The 18,352-nt window shown below is 49.5% G+C and overlaps 1 protein-coding gene across 5 annotated transcripts in view; it reads right to left on the bottom strand.

Annotated features, from left to right (window-relative positions):
• Phactr3 (phosphatase and actin regulator 3) overlaps window positions 1-18,352 on the bottom strand; it is a 219,182-nt gene that overhangs the window by 39,557 nt on the left and 161,273 nt on the right. For all 5 annotated transcript variants that reach the window (XM_076930348.1, XM_034496548.2, XM_076930349.1 and 2 more), the window contains exons 5-7: window positions 13,069-13,278; window positions 7,998-8,172; window positions 7,062-7,309 (exon numbers count right to left, since the gene is read on the bottom strand). In XM_076930348.1, coding sequence (XP_076786463.1) covers window positions 7,062-7,309; window positions 7,998-8,172; window positions 13,069-13,278 — 633 coding nt within the window. The remainder of the gene's footprint in view (window positions 1-7,061; window positions 7,310-7,997; window positions 8,173-13,068; window positions 13,279-18,352) is intronic.

The following is an 18,352-nucleotide window of genomic DNA, read 5'->3' as shown; positions in this document are numbered from 1 at the left end:
GACCTGCTCCTCCATGGTAAGTAAGAACAGGACCCTGGAGAATCCCCTAAGGAGGCAGCTGTACTTGGGAGATGGAATTGGAGGTGGTGCCTTTTAAACTGAAGTGGGGTGGACTTATCACCTGTTCTCACACAAAAGTAGACATGTCATCACATGGCCCCCAGTCTCCTTGTTACCAGGCAACTCTCTTTAAAATCAGGAGTCCCAAGAGAGCCAGACAGGGAGTGATTTGTCTCCACATGGAGCTGCAGCCAGGCCACTCCTAACAGTCGAGAGGGCTTGTTCTAGCCCCTGGAATTAAGGCTGAAAGGAGACCAGGACTTCATTCTTCCCCAGCTAACAAATTAAAAGAGACTGGTGCCAATAAACAACTGTTCTGGGCAGTGGCCATCTGAGAGCAGAGTTGGCCACCTTCTGTCTCAGAGAAGAATGAACTCTGCTTCAGATACAAAATGTCTGTGTACTTGGGTGCTGCAAATGTTTTAAACTGACAGTAGATGGGATAAAAGCCATCTCCTTCCCAACCTGCATCTCAGATCTAGAAGAAACTATAGTCCAGGCTGGCCTGGGTACCACTTTGCGGAAGTGCCGTGCCTGGATGCTTACTCTGGCAAGGACACCCGAATAAGTGGGAATTTAGAAATTATATGTGTTTGTGTATATACCTGAGTGTGCCTGTGTACCACATGCATGCCACGCCCTGGGAGGTCAGAAGGGGTTCCAGATCCCCTGAAATGGAGGTTCTGAGCTGCCTGTCTCAAAACAATAACAACAAAAATGCTGTTTGAGTTGCTAACTTGGAATTTAATTTAAAATAAACAAGGTTGTTTAATGAATTTTGGTTTGGGATTAAGATAGAATTTCCAGTGATTTCTGATATGGCTCTAAATACGTCTGCTATTTTTTCAAACTCAATATTTCAGCAAAGCAGCACTCTTGGCATCGGTGATTGTAAAATCAAAACATCGGTCAGCTCTGAAAGACACTGAAGAGTGCCTGGGACCTGCAGAATCAAACATGCAGCTGAGACTTAGTGGTTCCTGCAAACAGCATCCATCTCACTGGTGTGCAACTGCGCTTCACTCTTGATAAATGGTAAGATGGTGATATATGCACCAAAGAACTGCTCTAATTAAACTTATTTGTGACTTTTAATCAGTGAGCATGCTGTTTGTATACCTATTTTGTAGTTCTATATATCCAGGGTTATATAAAAACTTCTCAGGTGAAAAGGAGTCATGGGTTGGGGATAGGAGGCCTGGACCTAGCAGGAAAAGTGAGGGGTAGGAAGCCTGGGCCTAGCAGCATCTCCCTGCCATAGCTGTCAGCTGTACAGGGGAGTCTCTGTGAGCCCCTTAGCAGCAATGAGAGCTCCACAAGCCCCCATCAGCTGCGTAGAGATGTGTGTAAACGATGACTAACAGCACAAAGACTCCATCATTCAAGTGTGTTCTCACTAGTCAGAACATGTCATGGGGTTGGAGAGATGGCTCAGGGGTTGAGAGCACTGGCTGCTCTAGTAGAGGAGTCAGTTCAATTCCCAGCACCCATGTGGAGGCTCACAACCACCTGTCACCTCAGTTCCATGGAATCTGGGGCCTGCTTCTGCCCCCAGGGGGCACTGCATGTATTTGGTGAGCTTATTCATATACATAAGAGTAAATAAGTCACTAAAAGAAGCAGCCTGAGGGAGGAGAATTTATTTTGGCTTATATTTGGTGGGGGAAAGTCTTAGCACTACCCTGTCTTGGCAGGGAAGACATGACAAAGGGGCTGTGAATGCACCATGAGCCCGAGGCTGCTTTCATGGTGCCTTAGGGAACAGAAGAGGAGGGTGTCCTCTCAGCAGGGTCCTCTGTTCCCTCCTTCCCTGTGTGTTTATTCTTCATAGCCAGTCTATGGGTCCCTCTCCTCAGCTAAACCTCCCTGGAAACACCCGTCTGGGTGTGTCTGTAAGGATGCCTTTTAAGTGATTCTACATCCACTCAAGTTGACAATGATTACCTATTACACCACATAAGCCTGTTAGCTGCAAAGAAAACTCAATAATTACCTATTAACTGTCAGAAAGCACCACACAGACATCTGTCCAAGGCACACACAGGTCAATAAACATGTGTCAGCTTCGTAGAGACCACAATGGATTGAGTTTATTGCAAAGGCAGAACAGTCTAAGCCCTGACAACCTCCCAAACACCTGCTGCTTTCACGACAGCAGACTTCAAATTCTCTTATAAAGTCATTACAATAGGATGGCATCAATTCAAGAAGACAGAGCCCAGATATAGACCCCTGTGAGTCAGCTGACTGCCTGTAAGGTGCCAAGACCACACAATGGAAGAAAGTACATTATCTGTGACAAACAGTGGCCAGGGAAAACAGGACAGAGCTGAGGTATCACATCACTCACGAGCTTCTGTCCCACACCTCTTATCTCACACTATCATGAAGAGCAACATGGGCGAGGGGAAGATGTTAACATCAGACTTGAAACTGCAGAATTATAACAAGAAAACACTGGGGAAATGCTCCAGAAAGACCAAAGATCCAAGTGTAAAAGAAAACAATAACCCGTGTGATAGCATCAAATCAATTCGACAAATCAATGGCAAGGGGCAGAGTAACAAGACCACACCCCCGAGGAGACAGACCACGCCCTCCACTGCAGAAGAAATTCACACCAGTAGCAAGAAGACAAAGAGTCCACTTTTTAAATGCAGGAAAGGACAGATTGGAAATGAACAAATGAGGACTGAGGGTGTGGCTCAGTTGGGAAAGGTCAGTCACACAAGCCTAAGGAATTAAGTTCAGATCCCCAGCACACAGAAAAAGGCAAGGTGTGGCCGGCCTCACATTCCTTTAGCCCCAGCACCAGGGAGGCACAGGGCGGATTTAAGAGGCTGCAGCTCAGCCAGTCTGGCCTGACTGCTGAGCTCCAGGTCAACGAAAAGACTCCAAGGAGGTGGGAGCACCGACACCCAGTCTGCCGAGGCACACACGCATGCATACGCAGAAGACAGACAGACCTCCACACGATGGACACCACCACCCATGAGGAACGTGAGTTACATCACAGGGGATGCCAACCCTCACCTGCCAGCAACAGCTACTAGGGAAAAGGCAGATGGGAGTGAGGGTTGGTCGGGAGAAGGGAAGACCCTTGTGCACTGCTGCTGGGAGTCCTATCAGCACGGGCAGCCCGAGGCTTCTTGGGAATGCACGCTCCGCTATCACAGTGCAGCTGTGTCGTTCTTGAGAATGAATCCAAAGGAATTAAAATCAGTATAGCAGGGGCTTGGTGGTTAAGAGCTTCATGCTCTTCCAGATGACCAAGTCCCTGGCACCCGTGTCCTATAGCTCACCATAGCCTGTGACTCCAACTCGAGGGGACCCAACACCCTCCTCAGGCCTCATAGAGACACATAAATAAAACTAAAAATATTTAAAACTCAGTGTGCCAGAGAGCTATCTGCTCGCCTGTGTTTATAGCAGCTTAGTTTATTAATTATAAGACAGAGGATCAATCTAGGAATGAATGGATAAAGGCAGAGTATAATACCATTTTGCTTTAGCAAAGGAAATTTACTTCACCGGGTACCATCTTGGTGAATGTTGGAGGGCACTATGTTGAGCAAGCCCCTCCAGCACAAAGGGGCAAGCACATGTGTTTTTAGTGATGTGTTTTAAGCTGTCAAACTGATGGAAGTTTGGGGTAAATTGTGGTTATCCGAGGCTGGAGTTTGGTGATGTTGGGGGTGGGACAAGAGATGCCAATGGATGGCAGGGTAAACCTTCAGGTAATCTTGGGTAAAGCATTAGTGGCCTGCGCTGTGCATGCGGCTACGGTAAAACTCCACAGCGTTTCAAAAATGGTAGAAGGAGATTTTTAAATGACAGCTCTTCCTGTTATGACAGGAAGATAATAAGATTAGTTGGCCTGGATTGATCTTTCTGAAATGATCAAATATGGACATGCATAAGAACATCACACGGTGTCAATGCAGGGTCTATACAGTTGTCATTTGTCACTGAAAACAAAGTTAAGGGGTTAGGCCTGGAGAAGCAACTCAGTGGGTAAGGTGTAAGTACAAACATGAGGATCTGAGTTCAAATCCCCAGGGACTGTGTTTAAAGCAAGACTTGCTTATATATATATGCCTGGGCAGTGAGGAGACAGGGGTGAAATGTCACTGGGGCGTGCTGGATGGCTGTCAGCCTGGCTCCAGCTTCAGTGAGACCTGTCTCAGAAAGTACTAAGACTGGGAATATCAGACACACCCATGCACATCTCGCACATACAAAGCCAAACAAATGCATAAAGGCTTTGATTCTCAACTGTGGCTGCACTTCAGGACTGACTGCTAAATTAATCAGTTTTTCCAAAGAAGTGGAAGCAACAGTGTGTTTATTCACACTGCCCACAGAAATACATACACGTGCACATACAGACTCATGAGTCTGCCATCAAACACTCTGCTCATCCAGCTGTGTGTGTGTTGGAGGGTGGGGCAAGTTCAAAACTCAAAACCACCCCATGGAGCCAGGAGCTCAGCAGGGCTAAGGACTGACAGAACTTCTTCCCTGGGGAAACCAGAAATTAGCTCTGAAGGTCTTCAAGCCCTTTATAGTCTTCACACAACACCCACATCCTTGAGGGCACCTCCTCCTGTCAATCACCCAAGGACTTATGCTACCCACACCTACAGCACATTTTCACAGTACCCCATGAGCATCTGATGAAAACCCTTGAAGGACTCTCTAACCAGGGTGACACACAGGTACTAAGAAGGCTGTAAACTACAACGGCTAGGCCCTGGGGCAGCCAACTTATTCCCTCCAGAGAGGGAGCACCTAGGTAAATTCAAATGCAGCGTAAGGACACAGAGATTGCAGTATAGACTTTGATGTTCACATCTCTACTCCAGTCACCTCTCTGGAAGTCCTACCCCATGTTCAGGGCCACTCACAAGCAGGGTTTATGGCCACTAGCCATAAACCACTAGCACCGACTGAGCAGGGCACCTATGAGATGAAAGCCCACAAGCCTACTTTGAACTGCACAGTCGAAGACCTGGATTCAATGAGCCAGCTAGTTCTTTTCCCTCTGCCTCAAAAAGAAGAGACAAAATAGAATCTGCCACATCAGGACACTGTCCTTAGAGGCAACTGATCGTACAAGAACCATGGGAAAGGTAATCGGTAAGAAGCACCAAGTACCAGCTCCAAGACAAAAAACATCAAGGCGGTACTGTTTGTGACTGTGGCTGGACACTGAGTCCCCCTCAGACATCTCTGCTGCTTGGTGTCCAGTGAGGACAGACACAGCCTTGCCTTACCTCATCTTCACCCAAAATGCCCACCAGGTTGTGTGTGTGTGTGTGTGTGTGTGTGAGAGAGAGAGAGAGAGAGAGAGAGAGAGAGAGAGAGAGAGAGAGAGAGAGAGAGAGAGAGAGAGCAGCGCCACCTGCTGGCCACAAAGCATGGATTTCCCAGCCCAGAGCCTGAGCTTGCCAGGAGAGAATTTGATGAGTCCTTAATGCTGTCCTCCCTGCACAGAAAAGGGGATTCACATGACACGCACTTTTCACATGTCCACATAGGACTGTGCATCTGGGAGGGGTCACTTCCCTTTTACATCTGGGCCACGCTTGGACCCCATGAGCAGCTCTGTGTCGCGTCGGCCGTGGTGCCCACTGTCTGCATCTATTTTTCTTAGTTCATCTCTTTGCCCAATGACCTCTGCAACTGGCTTTTTTTTAGGTAGCAGAAATACAGTTGGCTGGTCCTAATCATATCAAGTTAAAAAGATTATATGCCTTCTCTGTATTGTTTTTTTTTTTTTTTGTTACTGTGACAAATGCCTGGCAATAAACAATGTAAGATTTTTATCTCGGCTCAAGGCCTGAGAGGACAATATGCCACAGTGAAAGGAGATGTGGGACTATGGGTCCCATGCATCCACTGTCAGGAAGCAGAGGGAGGTAAAGGCTCGCCCACAGCCTGCTTCTCCCTCTACGTTCTTCATCCTTCAACCTGCCACTAATTGCTAGAAAATTCTCAGAAGGTCCTGCTGCCTCTGACCCTTCAAATCAAGTGTTCGGAGGGCCGACCTAGCTGGGTGTGAGGTTCCCAGGCAACAAAATACACAGACATCTGTCCCTGTGGGGGCTTTGCCTCCTGTGGCTATGAGTCGGGCTCTCACCTCAGCATGACCTAACATGACCTGTAGAAGGCGATGCCTACTTTCATCACGTGAGGACTTCCTGTGGCAAGCTCAAGGGTATGCGAGTACATGTTCTGAAGCTCACTCAGCCAAGTGCTACACTGAGGGGCAGCAAGGGGCAATAACCCTCCAACCGCACCCAAGTGCTGCTGGAGAGAAAGAGTGGAGCTGGCAGCCATGCCTAAAGAGAAGGGTTTCAGACCAAGGAACTTGGGAACATCCTACCTTCTCTTTACATGGCAATGGTCTGCAGAAATAGGGTTTGGAAGTCCTACCTCCCCAACATCAGCAGGAGGGGGAAAGGGGAGGGGAGGGGTGGAGAAGGGGAAGGGAGAGGGAGGAGGGGCTGTAGTCCTCTTTCTCCCTGAGCACAGTGCCTAGGGCAGGAGTCACTCAGACCTGGAGAACACAGACCTGGACTCCGAGACCCTGAGAGAATCCTGTCTTACACAAGTCCACACGTCTGTCCATTCATGTCACTCCTGATACGGCTATTGATGGATACTGGGGATCCATCAATTACTAGGCTTTCATCTCCCCTCCCTATTTCATCTAGTTTAGAATCAAAACGTAAAAGTATGTGGTCATACTTAGGGGTGTCACATCAAGATCACGCACAGGTCCACTTGGCGTGTTGCCAAAATCCATTGGAACCAACATCCAACCTTCCAGACACAAGTTCACCCAATGTCTTTAAAGTCTTTGCTGGGCCTGGCGCCCCCAGGGAAGGGCTCCCCCATCTCTTTAGTGCAGGCCCTCCACTTTGCTCCTGCTTCCATGTGGCTCTGGGTGAGCTAGCACAGGCTGATACCCCTCCCCCAGCTGCTGCCCTCCTCACCGGAGATGATAGAGTCGTTGAGCGCCTCCTCATCCTGATACAGTAGCAAGTCATCCTTGAGCTCGGAGCTCAGTATCAGATTCTCCTTGTTCTCCTCGGAGTCTTTGGCAACAGTCCACTTGTTCTCCGAGGCCCCGTCAAAGCTCCACGCCTCGTCCCTCTCCTTGCCCCGCTCCATGCTGGACGTCCTGGACAGACGCACATCCATCCGCTTCTTTGGAGACCCTCTGCATTCCCGTCCTTGGAAACTAAATGGAAAAGATGGTCCCTGTTACATGTGCCCACTTTTCTAGAAAGCCACAGAAATTGATGTGGGACCTGGTGAACTCTCCAGGGGTGGCCCTGAGTGATTTCTCAGCTTGGTCCTGGGCACCTTGTGTCCAGAGCTTTGAAGAGAATCTGACAGTTTGAGCCTGTAGTACTTGGCTCTGCGCTGTGCCCTGCCGGAAGCAGAGGACATGTGCTAAGTCCTGCGGACATGTATACTTCAACCATTCAGACCATCGCTTTAGAGATCTGAGGAAGACATTGTGTAACCCCAGTAGGCCACCGCACTGGCATGTGTTCGTGTGCTGCCTCTCCTTGGCAAGCACTCTTTCCTTCACACCAGCTGTAAGCCACCAAAATCAAGGAAGCAGTGGGTCAGGGGGTACCTTGTATTCTCATCATTAGACCTGCAGAGATTTCAGAATCATAAACTAATAGCCCCCTCTCCCAACTATTCTCTCTTGGGAAGCCCCAACGCCCATGCGAGAGATCATGCAGGGAGTCTGCTGGTTGGATTCCCATGTGCGCAGCCCCTGTCCTAAGAAAATCAAGATGATTCCAGTGGATCAGGAAACCCAGGCCGGGCCCTGGGTGACTGCACAGATCGGAAGGGTCCTCCCAGGATCCAGTCCTCTTGGGTAGCACACGTGTGCAGGATCAGAGCCTCACCTGTCCTGACGGTGTTTCGTGGCCAGTGCCCTGTGCAGCTCCTCAATCACACGGCTGGGGGGCAGTGGCCGGTGGACAGTGGTGAGATGAGGGGACCCTGTGGGGGTGGCAAGCTGTCCTCTGAGAGCTGGCTCATTGTTCTTCGTGCTGGGGCCTTGGAAGAGCGCAGCTTGACCTGGGGTGGAGCAATAATGTACACAACCATCACCTTCCTCATGGGGACCAAGGCGTTGAAGAAGATGTGAGGGTATACTCTTCACACTCTGCCAGGACACCTGACCTAAACAGAAGTGCCAAGCCAGATTCCATTTCCAGAGAGGAGAGTAGGTTATGACCCTGCCCAAGTCCCTACACCAACAGTACCACTCCATTCAAGAAGAACTCTGCAATATCAAAACCAACGTCATCCTGTGAGGTCTGGTGCAGAGAGCACCTTTCCCTCGTCCTTTGATGAGTTGGCTTTCCAGACAGGTTCGCTGGTCCATGGGGATCATAAATACTTAGAGTTTGCACCATCCCTTCTTCTGCCTCAGCCCTTCTAAAAACATTTGTTCCCGTTCATACTCACCCTGTGCCTCAGCCCTTGGGGCTCCATCTGGAATGTGAGTCCTGCCACATCTTTCTCCCCTTCCTTTTGACATGATTCAGACTCATGCCCCAGACCCGAAGCCCCTTGGGCTACTTGGCTCAGCACCCTGCCTCCCCACTCTCTTCAGGCTACCCATGAACATCCTTCTAGTTCCTGAAGTACCATGCTGCCCCAACTCTGAGCCCTTGAAGGTTCTTCTCCTCTACGGTAATATCCCTTCCACAGTGAGACCTTCCCTGAGTGTCACCCCAGTCTGGAGCCCCAAGTACCAGTCCAGGAGGACCATCCCATCTGCTCCCTCTTAGGAGTGATGGAGGCGGTGGGAATTCTCTTCAAGAGTATTTAGCTGTCACCCAAAAGATGACCAGTGCCCATGTGGGGAGATTATTATCATGGTCATTTGTCAAACATGACTAGTATGACTGGGAAGGTGGTTTCAGTTGGTAAAGTACTTTGTCTTGTGAGCAGAGGAGCCTGAATTCATGGAAGAAGAAGAAGGAGGAGGAGGAGAAGGAGGAGGAGAAGGAGAAGGAGAAGGAGAAGGAGAAGGAGAAGGAGAAGGAGAAGGAGAAGGAGAAGGAGAAGGAGAAGGAGAAGGAGAAGGAGAAGGAGAAGGAGAAGGAGAAGGAGGAGAGGAGGAGGAAAAAGAAGAGGAGGAGGAAGAGGAGAAAGAGGAGGAAGAAGAAGAGGAAGAGGAATATGGAGGAGAAGGAAGATGGAGGAGGAGGAGGAGGAAGAAGAAGAAGAGGGGGAGGAAGAGGAGGAAAAGGAGAGGAGGATGAAGAAGAGGAGGAGGGGAGGGAGAGAAGGAGGAGGAAAGGAAGAGGAGGAAGAGGAGGAAGAAGAAGAGGAGGAGGAGGAAGGAGAAGAAGAAGAAGAAGAAGAAGAAGAAGAAGAAGAAGAAGAAGAAGAAGAAGAAGAAGAAGAAGAAGAAGAAGAAGGTGGTGTATCATAGCTCATCTGCTTATTTGGTAGCTAGGCTATGATGTCACCAAAGATGTCTATACCACATGAGGATCACCACAGCACCACAATACAGAAACAAAGACTAACCCACAGTAGGCATGACAGACTAGCACCCCTTAGCATGTCTGAGGAGCATGCTAACATGAGTGACATGTCTGAGTGGCAGACTATCATGCCTGGCATACCCTCTTACTGTTCTCATGTTACAGTGTGTGCTTATAATATCAGGAGATGGAGATGGGGTATGAGGTGAGGGGGGGATCCCTGTGAGAGATGGGGGTATGAGGTGAGGGGGATCCCTGTGAGAGATGGGGTATGAGGTGAGGAGGGATCCCTGTGAGAGATGGGGTATGAGGTGAGGGGGGATCCCTGTGAGAGATGGGGTTGGGGGGGGGGGGATCCCTGTGACTTGCAGCCAACTAGCCATCCTAGACTAACTGGACAATTCAAGGAAAACAAGAGACCATCTGTCTCTCCTCCTCCATGGTTTCCACGTCTATGCAATCATGTGAACACACAAAGGACACAAATGTGTGGGACCAGAAATCTACCCTACAAATCCAGAAGCAGGCCCTTGCCAAACTTCAAGTGGGCTGGCAGTAGCCCAACCCAGAACTTATGGCCTCTGGGACTGTGAGAGATAAACCTGTTGCTGACAGGTTTCTTTGTCATTGTAACTCAGGTAGATGCAGACTGAGGGTCCTGGTGTCAGGCTAGGATGTACCTCATCTGCCTCCCCAGTACCAAGGGGTTAAGCACAAGATAGGAACTGCCTGCTTCTGCCATCTAGTGGTCACATGTGGAAACAACATGTCCCAGGAAGCAAAGGAAAAGATGGACAACAAACGCAGAGCCACTCAGGTTCCAGGCTGGGGGGACACCTTCCTGCTCAAGCCAATCCACATAGATAAAGTTGAGATGAGTGGTGTGGACAGACCAGCTATGAACAGATCCTGGGAACCCAGAGGGTGTGGATAAAAAAGGCAGACAGTGAGGCAAGTGTTTACACTCTGTGGTGGGAGTCTCTCAAGTGGAAAGGAAAGTCCACAGACTACCAGACCCCATCTGTGCTTTCTATGGGGGGAAGAGAGGCATGTGCTGTTCCACCAAGTGATTCTGAAATGCTTCAGTTGTCGACACTGGGAAAGGGGGAGTTATCACAAACATGGAAACTGAACACTAAAGAGTGTTGTTTTGCCTCAAATTCTTCATTCTGTAGTCACCCTAGGCAGCAACTCACTTCCAGTGATGTAGAGAGTAGAGTTCTGATCCTTCATTCATTCACACCCCATTCCCTTATACAACTGCCTACATGCACTGCATGCCAGACACAATGGCTGGACCTACATCTGATTGTGACGCAGAGACCAAGTGCCTTTGGTGACAGCGCCTGTGGCAATGACCTGGTGGCTTAAAACAATAGGACAGCTCACTCTATTCTGGAGGCCTGAGATCCCTCACTTTCCTTGTGCCAGCAGCTGACACGCCAGCATGTCAAGTACTCTACTGTGTAAACCAGGAGAAGGCAAGTGTATGTGGTGGTTTTCATGAGAATAGCTCCCATAGGTTCAAATATGTGCATGCTCAATCCCTAGTTAGCAGAACTGTCTGGTAAGAATTAGAAGGCGTGGCCTTTGAGGTTTCAAAAGCCCACACCAGTTTCAGCAAGCACAAGGATGTCAGCAAGCTCTCAAGCTGCCTGCTTGCCTGCCATCATGCTTTCTGCCATGATAATCAAGGGCTTACCCTCTGACTCTACAAACAGGCACCCAGCTAAAAGCTTTATTTTATAAGCATTGTGTGTGGCCACGTCACAGCTATTAAGTGACGTCAGTGTAAGACAGTGGGATATGGCTGCTAGCCCTAAGTGGGCCCCGCCATGTTTGTGGGTGACACAAACGAGTTTGAGTCTGTATCAGAGGCAAGACCTGGGATAAGTTAACCTCTCTAAGTCTTAATGTTCTAAACTGGGCACAGGACCCTTGCCCTCCATCCTTAAGGGCCAGCCTAGTGAGGGATGTGTTCATGAGTAGTGAGAATTTATTTTCTTAAAAAACCCAGTTGTGTTATGTGAATATGCTTTTGTTTTAATCCCAGATGTGAGATAAGAGGCTGCTTCACTGTCGGTGACTATGATTTGCCTCATGCACTAGTAGGAATGTGGTTTTGCCAGCTGCAGATAGCTTAATTCTGGGGACTCTGGAGATGGTATAAATGGGAGAGACCGGAGAGAGCCTGTAGTAGCTGCTGTTCTCCCTGACGCTGCCAGTTGCTGTTGCAGTTTGTTAAGTGGTCGAGAGCAAAGAGACAAGAAAAGAAGTTGGAGATATCCTGATGACAAAGACTGGACTTGCCCCCAAGAAACCTAAAGTCCCTAAACATCAGGAAGTAGTCTAAAGAGGTCTAGAAGTCTATACTTCTTTCTCCTCTAACCTATTTTCTCTCCTACTTGGTGTTGGGGGTTGGAAGGGATTAGGGTGGGATAAAGGTTGGAAGGATGGTAGATAGAAGAACACAATAAAGTAGCCCCCAAAAGTACACACACATGTGTGGTGCCTGTCCACAGAACAAGAGGTTTCACTGAGCTGGGCTTTACTCTCTAGTGCCGACTGCTTCCAAGGAAGTATTCAAGAAACTGAGAAGGAGGGTAGCCCCATGTGAAGACCAGCAGTCTCAACTGACCTGGACTCCCAAGATCAATCAGACACTGAGCCACCAACCAGGCAGCATGCAAAAGCTGATATGAGACCCCCGACACATACAGTAGAGGGCTGCCTTGTCTGCCTCAGTGAGAGAGGACGCACCTAACATTTACTCCATTCCAGAGAGCAGCAGAAACAGCACAGACAACCATGTATTAGCAGAGAAAGTTTCACCCCGAGGGCTGGCTGGATGCTCAGGGTTCAAAGTCTAGAAGATTCTCCCTCTGACTGGTACAGGACCATCTCTCCATTGGAGAGTGTTCAAACAGTCTGCAGCCAACAATCATGGCCTTGTGGGAACTTTTTTTGTGGCCTGCAGAGCCAGGGCACTGAGGCAATAGTAAGAGTCAGCCTGGAGCTGGAGTAGGCATGATGGGTGGAAGATATGGATAGACATATGGACGGACAGACGGATGGATAAATGGATGGATGGATGGATGGATGGATGGATGGATGGATGGATGGGTAGATGGATGGATGGATGGATGGGTGATGGATAGATGATGGATGAATGGGTGGATGGATGGATGGATGGACAGACAGATAGATGAGTGGATGGATGATGGATGGGTGGATGATGGGTGGATGGATGGATGGACAGACAGATGGATGAGTGGATGGATGGACAGACAGATGGATGAGTGGATAGATGGATGGATGATGGATGGATGATGGATGGGTGGATGATGGGTGGATGGATGGATGGACAGACAGATGGATGAGTGGATGGATGGACAGACAGATGGATGAGTGGATAGATGGATGGATGATGGATGGATGATGGATGGATAGATGGGAGCATAAGCAGACTCACCTGTGACATTTTTTGTGGTTTTAGAGCTGGCCTTGGGTGGCGGGGTGGGCAGCAATGGAGGGCTGGGGAGATGGCTCGCAGATCTCTCCAGGGTTCTGGGAGGACTGTCCAGGGAGTCAGACCCAGCTAAGGCTTGAGAGGGCTCATCAGTGGTGAGCAGGAGGCTGCCAGCATCTGCTTCTTCCCCACTGGATGCAGATGGCATCTTGGCTGGTTCAAAGGCAAAATGGAGTGTTTAGAGAAGGCTGCTGTAGCACGGTTAAGAGAGAACAAGACCTGGGGACAAGTGTCTCGATGGTGGGAAGGCACTGATCTTCCGTGTGGACTTAATTGCCTGTGCATTCAGTGAGCAAGAGACCACAAGAAACAGGGAGTCAGGAAGTCATTTCAGACACTGGTGACCGTGTCCCTCCTCTCACAGCAGCCTGGGCTCCTCACACTTGTAAGCATGCTGTCTTGATAGATTCTAGAGTCAAAGACATGGACTCTGGCCTGTGTCTTCCCCCACAGACACTGTCTGGTTAGTCACTCCCAAACCTAGTCCTCTGGCTTCAACCTCCATCTCACTGGATGGGTCCTCTGAGATTCTCCCCCTCCCCAGAAGGTCAAACAAGCTGAAGACCACAGATATTCTCACCCAACTCTTTGGTTTTTTTCTGTACAGCAATTGTACCCAGGGCCTTGATAGGCTAACCAAATGGAGGCTTATACCAGATGCCTTTTATTTCTCTGTATATGTTGTGTGCACACACAAATGCATGCACTGGGGGGACGGGGCAGCGGCGGGGCAGAGATTGACAGCATGTCTTCCTCTGTTGCTCCCTGTGTCCCCTTGAAACCGGAGATTGCCATTTCACTGGCCAGTGAAGAGTCTCCAGGATCCTGGGTCTGTCTCCCACAGCCCTGCGTTGCAGACACATGCCACAGTATCTTCCTTGTACATAAGTTCTAGGGATGCAAACTCGGGTCCTGATGCTTGTGGGGCAAGCACCAGACCAACTGAGGCTCCTCCCCAGACTTCTACCATACACACTGAGCCACCTCCCCAGACTCTCACCACACACACTGAGCCACCTCCCAGACTCTCACCACTCACACTGAGGCTCCTCCCCAGACTCTCACCACACACACTGAGCCACCTCCCCAGACTCTCACCACACACACTGAGGCTCCTCCCCAGACTCTCACCACACACACTGAGGCTCCTCCCCAGACTCTCACCACACACACTGAGGCTCCTCCCCAGACTCTCACCACACACACTGAGCCACCTTCCCCAGACTCTCACCACACACACTGAGCCACCTCCCCAGACTCTCACCACTCACACTGAGGCTCCTCCCCAGACTTCCTTTTGCCTTTTTTTTTTTTTTTTTTTTTTTTTTTTTTGGAACAAGACATCACTGTATTGCTTTAACTCAAAATCCTGCTTTAGCCTCACAGTCTCTCTTCCACTCTCTCTCATTGTCCACCACACCCCTGAGCATGAAAAAGATGGATGTGATGTGGAAAGAATGAGGCAGGATTGTATGGGCTGGTGGCAGATGGCTGGTGAGCCATGTGGGACTCGACCTGGGGAAGGCTGGGGCTCTGCCTCTTCCTGTGCTGTGTCAGTTCCAAACCCCTCCTCCTTAGAGATGCCACATGTCCCCACAGAGAGTTACCAGAAGCCTCCAGAGACCTGACTTACCAGGTTTCAGCTAGGCTTTCTTCTAACCTCCAACCCTCCTAAACCCAACCATCCGCTAAGTCAGAGACTAAAAGTTTCTCTGCTGATACCCCAGTAGATGGCCAGATGGCAACTGCTTTCAGCATAGATTATGTGGGCTTTGCCACAATTATAGCCTTTGTTGGAATAGAAAGCTCCAGAAGGTCCAGCCAACCCAAACAACAAAATTTCTTCTGGCTTCACACCAGGATGGACATATGGATACCTCTCACTCACAGCACTGCTCCGTAGAACAGTGCCCCACCCATGGCTTAGCCACAGTCACAGGTAGCCACTGGCAACCAGCAAGTAGCTAATGTCACCGGAGGCCTGAAGCTCAACTGTTTCTGGCTGATTAGTCATGTGACTTAGTAGCATGCACTGAACAGAGAGTTCTAGTGTCCCTGAGGAAGTACCAGAGTCCCAAGGCCACCACTGTAACCAGTGGGAGGTAAGAGGCAGGGGCTAGACTTGGAGAAGGACCAACACCTAATATCATCAGCCCTGATAGGGCACCTGATGGTCACACAGACATAGGCAGAGGGCAGGATCCAAACTGGAGCTTGACAACTGTTTCTCTAGACCTCAGTAACAACCAACATCTAGAATATTCCAGAAGTCAAATAAAGGTTTGTCTTCTTCATGGCTCTAGTTTGGTCTGTAGAATGTTCTGGATAGGATTTAGGAACTCTGTGGTCTAAAAGCAACTGTTGTATCTTGAATATGACAATGTCCCTACCCTCCAGGCTCATTGCTTGAACACTTGGTCTCTAGCTGCTGGTGCTATTTGGTGAGGGAGTGGGAACTTTAAGAGGCGGGACTTAGCTAGAGGAAGTAGATCTCTGAAGGACATCTCTTAAGATTTATAGCCTGGCCCAGCTTACTATCAGTGCCTACTTCTTATACTGCTGCTGAGCTAAGAGGAAGCAGCACACCCAGCATACCACAGAGCTGCCTGCCACCATGCCTTACCCACCATGGTGACAAGCTCACCCTCCACACTCACCATGATGACACGCCCTCATAGCCACTGTGATGGCACACCCCTACCACCCATCATGATGGCATGCCCCTCAAACACACCATGATGACACACACCCACCATGATGATGTATCCCCACACCCACCATGATGACACGCCCCCCTCGCAGTGTCAGCCAAGGTAGCCCCTCCCCCTGGACCTGCTGCTTGTTGAGTCACATGATGAGTAAGCCAGGTGACTTGATCTCTCTGGGCCGCATTCCTCATTTAAAACACAGGATGTTGTAAGGCCACACTGAACACGCAGGGCATACTCACCAATATCCTTCTTTCTAACGAGTGTACTCACAGGAATGCCCAAGCCCAGACCTGAGCAGGACCCTGAACCATCCCATGGAAGTCAAATGCTACTTCCTCCTGGGCTCTTTAGAGGATGGAACTGGGAAACATAACCTCCCTCAAGCATGAGAGCTGGGTCAACATGGACCTCCAACCAAAGAAAGGTTGCAGCCTGCCCTTTTGACAGTGTTCACACCCTGGATGTTGCAGTATTCAGACAGATTTCACTCCTTCTACACACACACACACATACACACACACACACATACAGCACATACAACATACACAGACATACCCACATATACACTGGCATGTATTGCATAGATGTGCATACATACACACAGACAAATTCACACTCACAAGCAGGCATATACACTCACGTGCAACACACGTGCGTACACACACAAAGGTGGGAGCACTTGTGTTTGTGTATGGTGTGTGTATGGGTCTTAGGCCAGGTTAACCTTGAGTGTCATCTCCAGGTTGGTATGGCTTCCCAGCAAGTTCTGAGAATCCTCCTGTTTCCTCACCATCATCCTCGGGGTTATAGCATGTCACACTGTGCCTGGTGTGTTTACATGGGTCCTAGGAATTGAACTTGGGCCCTTGTGCTTGCATGGCTACTTTACCACTGAACCAGCTCCAGACCTAGGAGACTTCTCTTGATTGTGGGGTAACTATGACAGCAGTGACATCTAACTGAGTAGGGGGCTGGTAGACCTGAAGCCACAAGGAGAATGGGGTGTCTGCAGCAGAATCCTGGATCTTCAGGGCAGGATGAGGCCAAGGTGTCACCGAGGCATTAATATATGAACAAGAAAGGAGCCCTGCAAAGCCAGGGCCTATGACAGCTGCATGTGCTTTCCAATGACCTCTCTCCCTGACCTCAGTCAAGCTCAGGAAAAATCTATTTTTTTCTTCAGATAAAGCACCTGACCCTGGCTCTTCTAGGTGTCTGAGCACTAGGAACAACAGTGAGAACCATTGCAGAGCTGTGGGCTCCCAGTGCAGTCTAGAACTCATAAGGGCACCATGGGGAGCTTGCCCAAGGTTGGGGAAGGAGCTGAGGGAGTTAATGTCCACATGATCTGTACACCTGAGAATCTGGATTTCTCTGCTGTCAGGTGACATTTGTTATGAAATTGGCTCAGTACAAAGGGACAGGGCCCAGATGCAGCTGCTCCCTTGGGCACTGAGCAGGACAGACAGTAAGGAGAACTGACAGCTTTGGATCAGCATCTGGTCCCCTCAAGCTCCATGAGAAAGATGAGGACCACAGTAGCCTCAAGCTTCACTTACTAAATATAGAGATCAGATGACAGAACATAGGCTCAGCCCTTCAGCCTCCACAGGAGGAAGCAAAGCTGGGACCCAGTGGGGCTGCGACTAAATGGCTTAAAACGAACAGCATGCCTGGGTGCTGTGGGTGTGTGTGCTCTGAGCCAAGCAACTGCCATCTTGGGAAATTCAGCCACGCAGGGCTTTCTATTTATTAATGGAGAGGTGGGAAGGGTCACAAGAACCTCACCTGATAGCCAGCCACTCCCTACTGCCCACTCTACACTGTACAGCAGGCGGTAGCTAAGGGCACCAGGCTTTGGAGCCCCAGAGCCCACGTAAATGCTGGTGGGTGTGGCTGGTGACTCGCCTGTGATCCCAGCCTTTCGAGGCAAGCCTGCTAGTGAGACTGGTCAGATAGAACAGCTTTGGGTCTGGCTGGGGGACCCTGCTTCAAATTATAATGTGGAAGAGTGACCAGATTATCAAACTGAGACCTCCACATGCACCTGCACACACACACACACACACACACACACACATATATCTCACACAGAAACACATACATAAACACACACTACACATACATACAAACACACATACATGCAAATACATGCCACATACACATGCAAACACACCATACATGCATACAAACACACACATACAGAGACACACCATACACACATATGCAAACATGCCCCATGCACACATGAAAGCACACCCACACACACAAACATACTTCATACATATACACCCCACACACCTCTCACACAAACATACTATACACACACATACAGGCTCAGAGGTCCAGCTTATTATCATCAAGGCGGGAGCATGGCAGCATCCAGGCAGGCATGGTACAGAAGGAGTTGAGAGTTCTACATCTTCATCTGAAGGCTGCTGGCAGAATACTCATTTCCAAGCAGCTAGGATGAGGGTCTTAAAGCCCACACCCACAGTGACACACCTACTCCAACA

Source organism: Arvicanthis niloticus, chromosome 2 (genome assembly GCF_011762505.2).
Source record: "Arvicanthis niloticus isolate mArvNil1 chromosome 2, mArvNil1.pat.X, whole genome shotgun sequence".
In the NCBI taxonomy this organism is placed as follows: Eukaryota; Metazoa; Chordata; class Mammalia; order Rodentia; family Muridae; genus Arvicanthis; species Arvicanthis niloticus.
Note: the sequence above shows the minus strand (reverse complement) of the source record. Positions and strands in the feature narration are given on the sequence as shown.